The 15,116-nt window shown below is 55.0% G+C and overlaps 1 protein-coding gene across 3 annotated transcripts in view; it reads right to left on the reverse strand.

The window, feature by feature from the left end:
• Nucleotides 1-13,084, reverse strand: part of VIPR2 (vasoactive intestinal peptide receptor 2) — a 54,170-nt gene extending 41,086 nt beyond the window's left edge. The window contains exons 1-2 of one of the 3 annotated variants that reach the window (XM_059172423.1): nucleotides 12,856-13,082; nucleotides 10,362-10,461 (exon numbers count right to left, since the gene is read on the reverse strand). In XM_059172423.1, coding sequence (XP_059028406.1) covers nucleotides 10,362-10,461; nucleotides 12,856-12,918 — 163 coding nt within the window. In that variant the 5' untranslated portion in view covers nucleotides 12,919-13,082. Of the gene's footprint in view, nucleotides 1-10,361; nucleotides 10,462-12,855 lie in introns of all 3 variants that reach the window. The other 2 variants (XM_059172422.1, XM_059172424.1) reach the window with 2 other exon arrangements.
• Between the last annotated feature and the right edge of the window lie 2,032 nt (nucleotides 13,085-15,116).

Genomic DNA, 15,116 nt, shown 5'->3' on the forward strand with positions numbered 1-15,116 from the left:
TAAATCCTGAGCACGGACTGTCTTCCAAGTTGAGCCTGAGCCAACCCAGTGCCTGCGAGTGGGACTCTGTGCGGGCCCTGCTGCTCAGGGACGGGCTGCCAGTCCCCCCGTGGCGGGAGCAGCACCCACTCCCCTCCTCGGGCCGCCAGGCCTGGCCAGCCTCGGGCAGTTTAGGTAGGCCCTAAAACGGCATCTGTGAGGACGCCGGAGCGTGATAAATCGTGTGCAGACGCTGACGTCTTCCCTCACTACGACGCTTGCTGCCGTGACCTTTCGTAAACAGCCTCTATTTCCTCTTTTTTTCTAAAGATTTTATTTCTGTAATTTTGGGTGGGGGGAACCCATGGGCCGGGGGAGGGGCAGAGTGGGGGAAAGAGAGAGAATCCCAAGCAGACTCCTGCTGAGCACAGAGCTAGACGTGCGGCTGGATCTCACGACCCCGAGATCACCACCCAAGTGGAAACCAAGTTGGACGGTCCGCTGACGGAGCCACCTAGGTGTCCCTCTTTCCTTAAAGGTTCAGAGTTTCAAAAGCCTTCCTCCCAATCTCTGTGACAACGTGAGGCCGCGGGAATGTCTGCGCGGGCCAGAGAGGCACAGGCAGATATGCAGAGACTTGAAGCTCAGGGAATCCTGCCGTGTTACCCCAGGATAATCTTCCACGGATTCATGGTCAGGACTTGGGTGACTTGGGATCACTCCAGGACGTAGACCTACAGTGTTAGGATGAGTGAGACAAATCACACTCGTACACAGCCTGGCAGACGCCCAGCGGGGTGTGACCACGTGTGCAAGGACCCACCCAGGCACAGGAACACTGGGCCCCGTGGTCCCACGCCAACAGGGTCTCTAGCTGCTCTATGGCCAGACCCTGTGGGGGCCCCCTCCTGGGCTGGGTGGGAGGCACGGCCCTGAGCAAGGTCTGCAGGACAAGAGGACAGGTATGCAAGTCACCCAGGGCCCGGGGTGTCCACCAGTCAGTGCCGTGGGCCCTGGTTCTGGTGAGCCCTCCAGCCCCCCATCCAGCCAGGAGGGCAGCCTCCTGTGGGTCCTGTGCATAAAGCCCTCTCCCTCCTCATTCTGCCCTCCCCGCCCGCCTCTATCTTTAGGTCTGCCCCTGGGCTCGCCTCCTGCCCACTCTTCCCTTCTGCTTCCACATGCGTTCGGGGCTCCCACCCAAGGTGCCTCTTCCTCCACTCTGTCCTGGGCCTCCTGCCTTTCCAGGGTCTCTCCAGGGCGGTCTGCCCCCTCTACCCAGCCGTGGGGACCTGCTTGGTCACCACCACTTTGCAGTGGGCAGCTGGTTGCCCCGGTCCGTGCAAACGGCTCTTCTCATCGCCCTCTGGAGCTGGCATCAGCGTCTCCCACCCGGATGTTACCAGAGGCTTCTCCGTTTCTGGGGCCACACTCCTTGTTCCTCTCAGAAGCCTCTGCCTCTTGAGCTGCCCTAAGCGTGGCTCGAACCCCACAACCCACGGCTCAGAGCCCCTCCCTCGGCTCCGCACTCTCAGCAGTCCAGGCTGTGGGGCGACTCTGCTCTCCCGTCCCTGTTCCCAGCCCCCCACCCCAGGCTAAGGCTCGGCACCCCTGACACACGTGTCTCCCCCTTGCTGCATGTCCAAAGCCAGCCTCTCCAAGCTCCGGCCCCCGGAAAAACACTCCCTCCTCTGAATCCCTGTGTGTGTTGTGGAGCCAGGAGACAGTCTTGCGAGGATCTTTTCGTGCCCCAGTGCACGGAGCCCAGGGTCTCACAGGGTCTCACTGGGGGGACAGTAGGACAAACATGTTGTCCTGGTCCCTCAGCGCTACGCCGCCAGGCCTCACCCCCGCTGTCCTCGCAAACAGGCCTCTCCTCCGGCCGCAGGGAAGGGCAGAGCTGTGCGAACTCACAGATCTGCCCGCTGCGGAGCGGGGGCCACTGCCTCTTCCGGCTGCTGGACTGCGGCCACAGCCAGCCTGATGCCCCGGGAGGCAGGGTGCAGATGTCGGCCACTGTGCCGGCCACCTGTCATCCCTGTCACGAGGTCTCCACCTGCGGACAAACCACGGCTCATGCGGCGGGGCCGCGCTTACACACAGAGAAGTCGAGGACGGACTCGGTCCCACCAGGGCCGGGATGACAAAACTCAGGCCAGAGGCACCAGGAATGAAAGATGGTCCTGTCCTGAGACCTCAAAACCACGGCTGCCGGCTGGAAGACAGGAGACACTGGTCCACGAGGGCTGGAGTGGGCCGTTGGAACCCCTTATCCAAAGAGGTGGCTTAGGCAGGACGCGCTGACAGTTAACGACGAGATGCAGGAGAGGTGAGGCTCCGTCCCGGCTAACAGATGGTGGAGTATCAAGGAACTTCTTCCCTTTGAAGCAGACTTTAAAGAGGAGAGAAGGTCTTTTCTAAAGCATCTTCACCCTAAGATGCCACACGTCACTTTGTAAAAAGAGCATCCGAGTGGGACCGGGGACCTGGGCTCTGTCTGCCGCAGCCTGGATGCCGTGCTCAGAACGCTCTCGGGTTTCTGCACTTCGATGCATCTCGACAGGGTGGCTGACGATTGTTTTCCCGATGAAGACTCGGCTCCCCTGCCAAGGGCTCGGTGCGCATCTCCCTGCCTTGTCCCAAGACGGGGTCCTGCACCACGTCTCGGGGCACAGCATGCTGGGCGCCTTCCCTCTGCCCTCAGCACCCAGTGAGATTTGCAGTCTATGCCTGACAGGAAAGGTCTCTCCAGCAGATGCTTATGTGCCAAGAAGCTGAGGAGCCCTGAGATGGGACCCCACGCCTAATGTGAATGGGGCCTGCGTTTGCTGCCATGACAGAAGCCATACGAAGGCCACATGAGTTGGAAGGGAGACCATGGGGCTTGGCTGGATGGGACTCCATCCCAGGGCTGAGCACAGGACACAGGAGGCCCAGCGGAAACCAGGACCAAGGTCATGGAGCAGGACCGCTGTGCGTAAGAAGCTTACGGCGAATGACCATAGTGCTGATCACCAATTAGCTCGAGCAAAAAGCACCCATTACTCTGGGTCATTTTCCTGTCCATCCTGTTTCTGCCTTTACTCTGAGGAAAGATAACCTCAGTCCTCAGGCATCTTCCTATCATGGTTTTGGTTGCAAGTAAACTGATGTTACTGTGAGTTCACACTCGGGTTCCCTCTCAGAAATCCTACTGTCTCTTGACTCCAAGCCCTGCCATCCCTGCTCACCCACAGCATTGCCACTGGGGACATGATTCCCCATGGAATCACGTGGGGAGGACCACGCCCTGACCAACCTCTCTTCACGCCTTCTGTCCTGGGAGGCACTGAATAAAAACACGCTGTGGCCGCTGATGACAGACGGAATCTGCAGGTGCGTCGGGAAAGGACAGCCTCGTTCTCACTCAGTCTGTGCCACAAGCAAACACTCAGAACCAGGGACCCTGGCCGTGGAGCATTCCAAGGCAGTCCCTGCACTGGTGCCTGACTCAGAAAACTCTAGAAAGCCTTGCAACAGAACAGCTCCTATCTCCAAGTCCTGGTCAGGAAGGACAGCAGCCTGCGCGGATAATCAAAAACAGGCGAGATCGAAAGCCAGCTTGAAGGCGAGGAGGTCGTGTGGGAGCGGAACCCGTCCTTCACACAGGAACACAAGCCCTGTGCTCGTGGTTGTGGGTCCCGGTGGCCGAGGGGCCCAGGAAGAGACAGGGGCTGTGTCTGCCTCACAAGCGCTCCCATGCCGGCGGGGGTGTCGGGGTGGGGTGGGCTCTGGAGAGGAAAGGCGGGACAAACTCTGGGTCGTGAACACCGCACAGGAGATCCCAAACATTGGTGGACTTAGAACCCAGGCTGCCAGGGCTCACTGGGGGAGAAACCCAACTTCCACTGACCAGAAAAGCTGCAGAACTCGCCCCTGCTGCTGCGGGAATCGGGAGGAGGAGGAAATCTGAGCTCAGGGGGACCACAAAGCAGAGGCAGAAGCAGCGGGGATGGTCGGCCGGCCGCTGGGCCGAGACTCGGCTGGTCTTAGAAGGAAGGATGCAGAAGCCAACGTGGTCCAACCAGGGCAGCGCGAGTCCACTCCAAGTTCCCTCCTGTGATTTAATGGGCATCAGGTTATAGCTTTCTCCTTCCAAGCAAGATCAGTGATCACCGTGCTGCCAGGTGTGCAGAAGCCCTATCTGCTAGAAATGGGTTTCTGGTTTATGATTCCTGATAGGAGTCTGAACACAAAATTTAATTCAGGTTAGAATTTATTTCAGTGAGATTCATTTCCTCTAAAAAGTAAATTTTAAGTCATTATTTTCAGAAAACTCGATAAATAATTATTGGTTATTTAACTCTCTAAGGCTACCAGCTGATTTTAAGGAGTTTAGAATTAGGAGAAATCTAGTTTAAAAAAAAGAAAAGAAAAGACCCAGTACTAGGAGGGAAACAGATCAGGCTCTTTACTTATCAGCTCACAGAGAAGTCTGGATCAGAACAAGGGCCAACTTACGTCAGAGGGAGAGTGAAAGGGAAGGAGCAGGCTTTGGTATCGTCCTGACCCCGGAAAGGCCGCTGCCTTCTTTGCTGGACTGCCCGCTGACATCCCGAGCGGCTCCCTTCAGACCCATGTGGACAGACGGCCGTGTGCGCCCTGACCTGGGTGTCTGCTGAGGACCGGGACTAGCGAGTCACCAACACGGGGTGGGCTCTTCAAGGACGCACACTCCGCAGGAAGGAGGACCACCTCCGAGCGGAGGGCGCACGTGACGGCAGGGCTCTACCTGGGCCCCTCGGCAGAAACAGGCACCCCAACGGGCCGGCATCCAAGAAGAGGTGACACCCTCCCCCTTGATTCCCGGGAGGGAACCCATTCACGAAACGGCCTCGTTCCCTTGTGATGAAGCGGTGCGGAGAAGGACTGCGTGAAAATGGGACGTAATCGCGTCTATGCTGTGGGACACGAACACAGAAATGAAGCTGTGAGAACGATGTGATTGGTCAAACGATTTCAGGATCAGTGGCTGGAAGCCCACCGTCAAATGCTGCTGGGATGTTTTACTCACAGGAACAAACGCGGTCACTAGAGCGTGGCTCATAAGCTACCCTAAGAGGCCAGGGGTCTGGGACAGACTAACGAGATACTACACAGCTCTTAGCAGGGTAATTACACCAGCAAAGAACCGTCAGCAAGTACACTGCTGAAGTCAAAACCAAGAAAGGAACCCAACGTACAGACGGGCGTAAGGACATAGGGTACGACACTTCCATCAGCAGCAGGAGAGAGCAGGGGCCATGTGCATCTCCCCTGGGCCTCACGTGGGGAGGGCAGCTGCCTCCAGGGAACTGCACGTCTGCAGTGGGAAAAGCTGTCATTAGATGTGTTTCTGCACGGGTTTTTTCCAGGTGCATGTTCGCTTAGTTTTTAAATTTACATATAATGTATTGTTTGCCCCAAGGGCACCTCACTTAGTTTTTAATGTGAAGATTCTCATTAATGTGTTCAGCAAAACCTTCAGCATCTTTTTAAATGCCAAGCGCTGCGTAAGACTCGGGCTGTGACGGGAACAAAATGTCGTCTCCCCCTTGAGGACAGCGTGGCGCAGGGCCAGCACGGCACAGGACAGCGATCTGCGGTCACAGAGCCATGCTGCGGAGAATCTGCAGGGACTCAGCCCCGCTGAGCAGCCACTGTCCCGGAGCTGGAGACACTTCTCCCCCGTGCACCCGCTTTGTTCCAGACTATCTGGGGACACCTGTCACAGCGGCTGCTGGACGGAGAGACTGCTTCCGTGTGGAAGGAGCACGGAGATGAGATAGCATCTTTTTCTGGAGCAAAGGCTGGGCAGGAGTGCCAGAAGCCTCCTTGGAACACTGGGGGCTCCTCAGCTGTGACACAGGCTGCTGTGGGCACTGCGCCCCATGGCTGTCCTGCATCACTCCCGGGGGACTCGGGAGAAGGGAGCCATGCGAACGTGGCTCCCAAGCTGCCCGAGTGCCAGGGGGGCAACCACGTCTGCCTGGGGCCCAGAGTCCCGAGCCTTTGGCAGGCCTCCTTGCTAACCTGCCAGCTTGCAAGTAGGAGACTCCAAACCCCTCACCCTCACCACTCTTGACAAGTAGATCAAAGTCAAAGAAAAGGAAGTTTTTAAGTCTAGCACCTCCCATGGCCCTGGTCCTAAGCTAACATTCACCACCCTACCTCCTTCAGCCGTGCACCTGAACGGGACAGCTCCAGGTGTGGGGCTGTCGAGAAAACATGGGTCCCACCTATGTGGGGAACCAGGCCCGCAGGCCCAGGCCACAGGCCCTCCAGATCTAGGTGTAAACCACAAAGTCCCACAAAAGTTCCTCTCCACTCTGCGCAGGCAGGAAAACTGGGCAAAGCCCGACTGGCTGACTCATTCCCTGCCTGCCACAGGTCAGCACAGGCCACCGCCGGGGAACAGGGCTGGATTTTCACTCTCGTTTTAGGCACTGGTGGCCTCACAGCACCTCATACATCTATTAGGAGGATTAGGTTAGTCTTATCGGTGAGTCAATATTAAACAACAAAGCCCTAAATAGCTCCTAAGCTTTTCTTATACAGTGAATTCTTTAAAAGGGTTTAGAACTGAAATTGTCTTCTGTCTGGATTCCTGTGTTTGCATTTGCTTTAGACCCAGCGCCCAGGAAAAAGAACTCCTATCAGATTTATCCGCGTGACCTCATTAAAATGAAAGCTAGTTTTTCCTTGTTTCTGTTTTCACAGCAACTTCTTAATCCTATAGGATTTAAAAGCAGACACTACAGACCTTCTCACTTTTAATTCCATGAAGCAAATGTACACCCTCTTCTCGCCGGTCAGAAAGCCTTCACTTTCGGCTCCTGGTTTCCCTCATCCACAGTATCTTTATTCTGGTAACGCATTCCTATTTATATCTCTGGCATTTGAGCCATGCATATTTCAACGAGCAAACAGAAAAACGGACTTTAGAACACAAGTTGTTCTCCTTCACAGAAAGCCGAAGGGAGGCCCAGGACACAGTCACATGGCCGCTCCTCTCCTGAAGGCGGGTGGCCTGTAGCAGGCTCTTCCTGTAAGCCCGAAGGTAAAATGAGTCACACGCAGGTGTTTCTGCTCTAGAGCTAATATTAATAATAAGAGCCTTCCATAAAAGAAAACATCCAAGACAGATGCTCGTCACTGCAAGAAAACTGAGCGTGTCTTTCTGGACTGCTCCAACCAAGGAAGACTGTTTACAACCTTCATCCCAAACTACCATGTTCTTTCTGCTCCAGCTGATGTCATGGCGAACCAGAGATTTTCAGAGACTCTGCCCTTAGATGTCGCCATCCCACTGTCTGATGTGGATCTCATACAGATCGCCCCTGAGCCACTCTGAACCCAGGCAGGAGGTGCCTGCGAAGGAGACCTTGTTGAGCATTTAGGGTGTCCGAACCCCCCAGAGGTGCGTCCGATGGTGGGGAGAGGCCCGAGGGGCCCAGACATCCCGGAGAGAGCAACCCGACAGCTCCCGGGCAATGTCTGCCTGCCCCGCAGGAGGTCTGCCTGTCTCCTGCAGAACTTTTTTTTTAAAGAACTAGTTGCAAATAATAAACTGGAATATTTTAGGTAAAGTCTACATTTCTGATATTTTCTGAAAATAGGAAGCTGGGCAATTTGGCACCTGCATTTCCTCACAGTAACAACCGAGGCTTGCACGGAGTAGCTGCCAGTCGCCCCCAGCATCCCCACGGCCCCCCGCGTCGGCTCTGCCCAGCCACAAGGCCATCAGCTCGCCCTTGGCCAATACCTTATTCTCATGAAGGGTTGGTCAGGGACTAGAGGTGAGACCTGTGTCTTTGGAACAGAGTAAAACCAAAAGGACATTGCTCTGAATGAACTAATGCCACACTCCATCTATGTGAGAAAACCAGTAATGAAGAATCTTTCCTATACATTTAAAAGCCCCTGAATGTGGCCTGTTTCATAATGGCAGAAAACTTAGCTTCCTGAACTAGCCCCATTTCGCATCACATAGCACCTGTCGGGCAAGCCACAGGCACGGACCTACAGATGCCCCTCCACGCTGCTCTGTGCACGAGCCAGCCAACCCCAGGCCTACTGTGAGGAGAATCCGCAGAGGGAAAGTCGCGAGCCGTATGCTATTTTTTAAATGTTAAGTGTTTCTTGTTGCCCACTGAAATAGTGCCAGTGTTCTATTTGTTAACAAAATGTCCTTGATGAATGTGGGGAGTAAAGAGCGACAAGAAAGAAGCATGAAGTATTCCCAGAGTTTTTCCCTAAAGCATCAGCTGTGAGGGCATCGAGGGAAGGGGAGCTGTCGCCCAGGTGCAGGCTAGGACAGGTGTGCCGCTGTAAGGACCGGTCGACAGGGACAAAACGGAGTACAGCGGGGTCTGCAGTTTCATGACGGCCCCGTGCCAGCGGTGTCGGCAGCCTCTTCCTCCCTTCCTCATTTGGGACAGTCTGCGTGTGCCCGTGGCTTGTGGCAGAGGCTGGGAAGTATGGCCTAAAGAAGGCAGCAGGAAATGGCTGCGTTCAGCCCCACAGAGCCCCGTGAACCCTGGAAGATGAACCCCACAAAGACATGGTTCTGTTCACCGTGGCTCCAGGAGGACAGTTAGTACCCGTGAGTGAATGCCACTGTGGGCAGCCTCTGGGCAGCCTCTGAGCACACCAGTGCCCGGACCGCACAGTGACGGCGTGAGGGGTAGGGTTCTCACTCCCCACGGATCTTCAGATGGCCGAGCATCACCTACTGAGAATGCAGCAGACAGCGCGCTGGCCCACCTGTCTCTGAGCTGGAGGTATCATGGATGGTGCTGCTGGGCCTGGGCTCACCAGACGCTCACCAGAGGACTCTAAATTCTGGCTCCTGTCTGCACTGATTTTTCCTAAATATCTTAATGTTCGCTGAAGGGAACGGACCTCAGTGGCCACGATGATAGCTTTGTCTTGAGGCGCAGGCTGGCAGGACCTGTGTCTCATCTATCCTCAGAGCTGGTTAATTGGTCAGCTCACGGCTTTGCACAGGGTGGACGCTCAGCCCACCTTAGCCATGGGGTGAGCCACATCATCTGCCTCTTCCTGCTCAGAGCTCCCCTAGATCATTTGGAAGATGTGGCCTTGGGACCATGTACGCACTGCCAAAATCACAGATCTTTAAGGCTGCAGAGATCTCATTTTTCAGCTGAGGAAGTAGAGGCTCCCCAGGGGACTAGAAAGGGCACAGGATGCCCATCTTAGTAGTGGTCCGAAGCCGTCCTGTCCCGCGTGGGGGCCCCTGGCTGCTGTGAGGACCCGAAATGAGTTGGGTCCTCAGTGTATGTGCTGTAAGCGCAAATCAAATCCTCATTCCTAAGACTTAGTATAAACAAATTCAAAGTTTCTTATCAATATTTTATATTGATTATAAGTTGAAATAATAATGGTTTGGATATTTTTGGATAAAGTATATTAAAATTAATCTCCCCTTTTTTCACATTTTAATGGGGTAACTAGAATATTAAAAATTATCTATGCGGTTCACCTACTATTTCTTCTAGGCAGCACTGGTCTAGAACAAAGCCCATGTGCGTAACTTCTGGTCTCAAGTCCCCCTGCAGGACACCAGCCTGTTTTAACACGTAGTCTTTGATTTCACTTTTTGTCTTGAAAATGAATGAAGAAGAAAGACAAAAGGTTTTTGCTTCTGTTAGAATGTGGGTGCTATCACTGAACCTTCTGAATTTACAGACTGTGAATGTGCCTAGCCAGAGTACAAACGGTTCCAGCGTGTGCAGTTTGACCTGGAGAAGGTAAAGTGAGCAAATCTGCTGTATTCACAATAGGTCTGTCTTCAGGAAAACAAAAGTCTCATTTCCCTGTTTGATTTCTGGTGTTTCCACATTCCTAACTGGACTAAAATCATCTGGGATGTGACTAAAATTTTTAAATGCGAGAAATCAGATAAAAATACTCATTCCATGGATAATGGAGTTGCTTTTGCAAAGCATAACAATGCTCATGAAATTATTTTAGTAATTCGCTCTTGTGTCAAACCACGGGTCCTGTTACTGGTAAGGGTTAAGGCTTGGGGAATAGGGCGGCTGGGGATGGACAGTGGGGAGTGTGTGCTGTGGTGCGTGCTGTGAGATGCGTTAACTCTGACGATTCACACGCCTGTACCCCTGGGGCTAATAATACATTATATATTAATAAAAATAACTTTAAAAAAGTTTATTATGGGAAGGATTCCCTGGCCCCCAGCAGTGGAAACAGACCTTTTTTTTTTTTTTTTTTTTTTGGAAGATGCAGGTGACTTTAAAACATCAATTTTCAGAGTGAGGGGGAGCTATCAGCCTGCCCGGTTTCCCAGCTGAGCCCCTGTACTCACCAAGCGGCTATCTTACCTTTGTATTTTCCTGTTTGAGTCCTTAGAAGCTCTGTGCATTTTGTCTCTTCCTCCTGTATTTCCAGATGAAATCGACATTCTGGGTGAACACTGTTCACCTGGTCAAGGTTTAAAAAAAGGAAGTAACTAAAAATTTCACCATAAGAGGAAAGTCAAACAACACTTCTACAAAACAAAACAAACTGCTCATGGTTCTAAACTGCTCCCCAAATAACACTCACTTAAAAGCAATCACCTTCATATTTCTGACATCATTAAAAAAATCACTTTGTAAAAGACTTATAACACAAATATAAACCTAACAGAATTTTTTTCTGAGCAGAAAACAACTTACTAACATAAGTAACGTAAACAAGTTAACAACAACTTAACATAACTAACATGAACAACTTCCTAACATTGTATTTTGTTTGTACTAATTTGGCAGCAATAGAGTTTTTTAATCCAATGATCTTTCAATATTTGAGTCCTCCATTCATAGCCCTTGATTTAATTACAGTACATACATGTGTACTCTTAAGACTATTCTTAATGACCACACGCTAGCCCAGACGTCAGCCCACCTCATCTACGGACAGCCTCTGCACTTGCTGGACAGACCTCTAATAGGATAACCTTGTTTGCAGAGCCCGAGGTCACTTCTGAAAGTTTAGAGTTTGGTGTGAAGAAGATTTTCAAAAAGATTAGAGGGGTAAGTACGGAGAGGAAGAGAGGGAAGAGCGGTATGTCCCCCAACCAAGAGGTGGGTGATTTCTCATAGTGACCTGTCGCGGAACTAAAGCTGTGGGACAGGGGTGGGGGCAGTGATATCGCCTGTGAGCGCTGGCAACAGACAGAGCCCCACGCTTCAGTCTTGGAAGAAAAGAGTCTCTGAGCTTTTATGAAAATCCAACGTTCTCTCTTCTTTATTTCTCCCCATCCCAAGTATTCGTACTGCAGGCTGGAGCTGCACAGCCCTGCTCGGTCTGAAGAAAATCTTACTTCCCCTGGGAGGCTGTCGTACTCTGGGTAGGTGACGGCCACCTGTGTTCACTGACCCTACTATCCAAACACTGGATATAACGTTTCTAAACAGAATTAAAAGAAGTAAATGCTGATACTTTTGCCACAATTACCCTCACTTTTAAAAAGATACAAAGTGTCCTCCCCCGCCCCATTACTACTGGACAGCCACCCACTGTAGAACCTCCTAGTTTCGGACACACTGTACTTCTCCTGTATGAACAAGTCCATGGTCTTTAAATTTTAGAATTGGGAAAATTTTGTTCACTTTACAAACTGTTTGTCAAGGGATAAAAAGACGCTATGGTTCCTGACATTGTTGAACACGCAGAGCAACGACTGACTGGGACACCTTAGGGATCAAAGCTGCGTTAGCCGGAGTAATCCTGGTACTTGTGACGACTAGCTCTTTCAAAGCATTAATGACTAACAAGGGTCTTCTTCTTCTTTTTTAAAGAAAGATTTTATTTATTTACTTGACACAGAGAGAGAGGGGACAAGCAGGCAGAGCGGCAGGCAGAGGGAGAGGAGGAAGCAGATCCCCGGACCCTGAGACCGTGACCCGAGCCGAAGGCAGCCGCCCAGCCCCACTGGCCCCCCGGCGCCCCTAACAGGGTCTCCCTAAGCCCCGTTCCTCCGCAGGACAGACCCGGTGGCCTTCAGCCCAGACGAGGGGCTTTCGTCGGTTCCCACGCCCTCAACAACGAGACACAACGTCCCCCCACAGCTGCGTCCGGGGCTTCACGGCCGCGGCTCCAGCCCCGCGATCCGGAGGCAAGACGGACACACGGACGGACGCGCAAGCCGGGCCTCGGCGCGGGAGGAGAGCAAGAACCGGGCCGACCGTTCCTCCGGACACAAGGCAGCGCTCTCGGGAGCCGGAGAAGCGGGTCGCGCGGTCGCGAACCACCCGGTGCTCGGGCGCCCCGCGCCCCCCGCGCCCCGCAAGGAGCCGCGACGGAGGAAGCGGCGCGCGTCCGAAGGGAACTTGGCCGAAACACGAAACAAACACAAAGCAGCGACGAGACCCAGGAGGGGACGCAGCGGCGCCCGTGACAAGGCCAACTCCGGTCTCCCTCGGGGGGACATGGCCTCGCTCGGGGCGACGACGTGACCGCCCCGCGCGCCCAGCCTCACGCCCCCGGGAAGCAGCGGCCAAAACAGCGCCTCCTTGACCCGGTCCCGCTTCCAGCAAACCGGGGACCACGCGGACGGGACCGACAGCCGCCCCTTCCCCGCCCGAGCCCTCGTCTGGCCCGCGGGGGAGGGTCCCGGGGCTCCTCCGACCACCCCGTTCCCGACCCGGACCCCCGACCCGGACCCCGGACCCCCGACCCGGACCCGGACCCCGACGAGCGAGGATCCTGGGCCGCCCCGGTGCCCCGCGCCCGGACGCAGGAGAGGAGCGTCGCGGGCGGGAGCCGCGCCCCAGTCCGCGGAGGGAGGACGCGCGTGGGCTGCGGGAGCGCGGGGGCCGCGGACGCACTCACGGGGGCGAGCAGCCAGCCGCAGCAGGTCAGCAGCGCGGGCGGCAGCAGCGCGGGCGCCCTCATCCCGGCTCGGCGGACGCCAGCATGGGCCGAGCGCGCACCCCCGCTCCGGCCCCGGCTCCGGCGGTCGGAGCTCCGCGCGCCCTGCAGCTGCCGCGGGGCCGCCGGAGCGCGTGGGCAGGCCGCCTGGTCCCCCCCGGGCCGCCGGCCTGGCTGCTCCCCGCGCCCGGCGACTCCGCCCCCGGCGCCCGCGGCCCCGCCCCGCGCCCCTTCCTCCCCGCGGCCCCCCACTCGCCCTCCGCCTCGCTCCCAGCGTCCCCAGCTCCTCCCCTCCCAGCCCCGCGCGCTCTCCGCTGGGCCCGGCGCGCTTCCCCCTCCGCCCCGCGTCCCCGCCCCGCGCCCGCTCCCACCGCGCACCACGTCCTCCAGCCCGGCCCCGCGCGCCCGGCGGCTGTCGGAGCAGAGGGACGAGCGCAGGCAGGCGAAGGGCTTGCGGTGGCCTCCAGGCTGCACGTGGAGAGGTCAGCGGGAGAGCGACTTGGGAGTGACCCTCTTTGGGAACGAGGAAACGGCTCTGGTCGTGGACCGCCGCGGGTTTGCACCTACCTACGTCCTCCTCGTTAAAAAATAAGCTGAAGGCGCCCCCCAAAATGTCCAGAAACCCAGTCAGGTTGGGTGTGCTGCCTTCGAAGCCAGTGGGGTTGGGTCGGGGCAACTGAAACGTAAGAAGAAAGTTGGGGTGCGTTTGGGTGTGGGCGGACCCCGCATGTCGGCGGGTCCTGCCCAAGCCAAACCAGGAAAGCCATTTTGTCCTCCCGAGTGGCGAGTGGCGAGTGGCGAGCGGCGAGCGGCGGCAGCAGAGGGGCCCGAGATGGAAATGCGCACATCCGGCAGCATCCCCTCAGCTCTGAACACCCCAAAGGATTATTTCAGCGCTAGAGCTGGCTGCTATCCAGCAGATAGAAAAGCACCTAGAAATGCAAAATGAAACGGGTAATTTTTGTTGTGGTGTTAACTTCCCGTGCGAAAATAACTGCTTACACGAAGCCTAGAACAAGAAGAGGACGAAGTACCCCCTCGCCCTCTACCCAGATTCAACTGGGAAGTCGCACCGCCTCGGCTTTTTATCACTTGTGTCCTCTCTGACCACCCTACCCCCCCTGTATCAATTAATATCTATCAGTCATCTGTCTGTCATCCGTCTAGCAGTCTGTCTGTCATCCGTCATTCTCTCTGTGGGGGAGCAGTCTTAGAGGCCAAGACCAGACGTTCTAGGTGGGTAAAGCGTGTGGTCTAGAAGCGTGCTGACCTTGGGTCCTATTTGATAAAGATCCCTTTTACTCACTACTCAACCGGTGACAAGCCAACAGACTTCCTGAGTGATATGCCCATTTGTAAATGAGAATAATGACACTTGCCTTCTCCCTTGGAGGGTGGCTGTAGGAATCAAGATCATGACTGCGTCCGTCCGTGTTTTGCTGTTCCTCAAAAGTACTACCCTGGGTTCAAGGCAATGTGTAGGAGTTCGTGTGATGGGAAGTAAGTGCGACCATAGTGAGACCTAGGCTAATGGGAGAAGGAGACGTTGACTGCCTTTGGGAGGCCCTGGAGGAGAACATGCGACTGGTTAGGAGAACGGTTATGGGTGATCAAGGGTGGAGAGAGGCAGCATCTCAGAAGCACCAGGGAGCCACGAATGTGCTGAGAGCATCACAGACATCAAGAAGTATGGCCCATTCGTGAGGCTGGAGAACATGAAAGACTGTGTTGGCCCGAGGGAGGGTAGAATCAGTGTTGTGTGCGTCCTGCTCCCTGACACCTCTTCTGACCGCACCTGCCCTCAGCGCCCGCACCTGACTGTGTTTTGAGGCGTCTGGGAGAGGCTGTAACTTTTCAGCTGCCCTCCCCACCTCCTGCCTGGACACCCCTTCTGCCAGCTAGCTCCCCCTTGCCCACACAGCTTACCCGGCCTGGCACTGTTTTTGCCAGTGGCTTCCCTGGGTTTTCCTGGCTCAGCTCTGAGCCCACGGTGGAAGCTGAGCAGGTCAGAAGCCCAGAAACCCATTGGTTTAGTGAAGGGAAGCTTTAGGGCTTTGTGGTCAGAAGAGAGTGAAATAGCTCAAAACTAAATACTTTCCAAAAGAGAAGAATAAGCTTTGAATACTCATAACTCTGAGGTCCTTTCAGTCCTTCTGCCAAGAATAGATGAATAACTCAGGACCACACCTGCTAGGGCGGAGGGTCATGGCCACACTGCACGA

The sequence above is a fragment of the Mustela lutreola genome, chromosome 4 (genome assembly GCF_030435805.1).
Source record: "Mustela lutreola isolate mMusLut2 chromosome 4, mMusLut2.pri, whole genome shotgun sequence".
Classification (NCBI taxonomy): Eukaryota; Metazoa; Chordata; class Mammalia; order Carnivora; family Mustelidae; genus Mustela; species Mustela lutreola.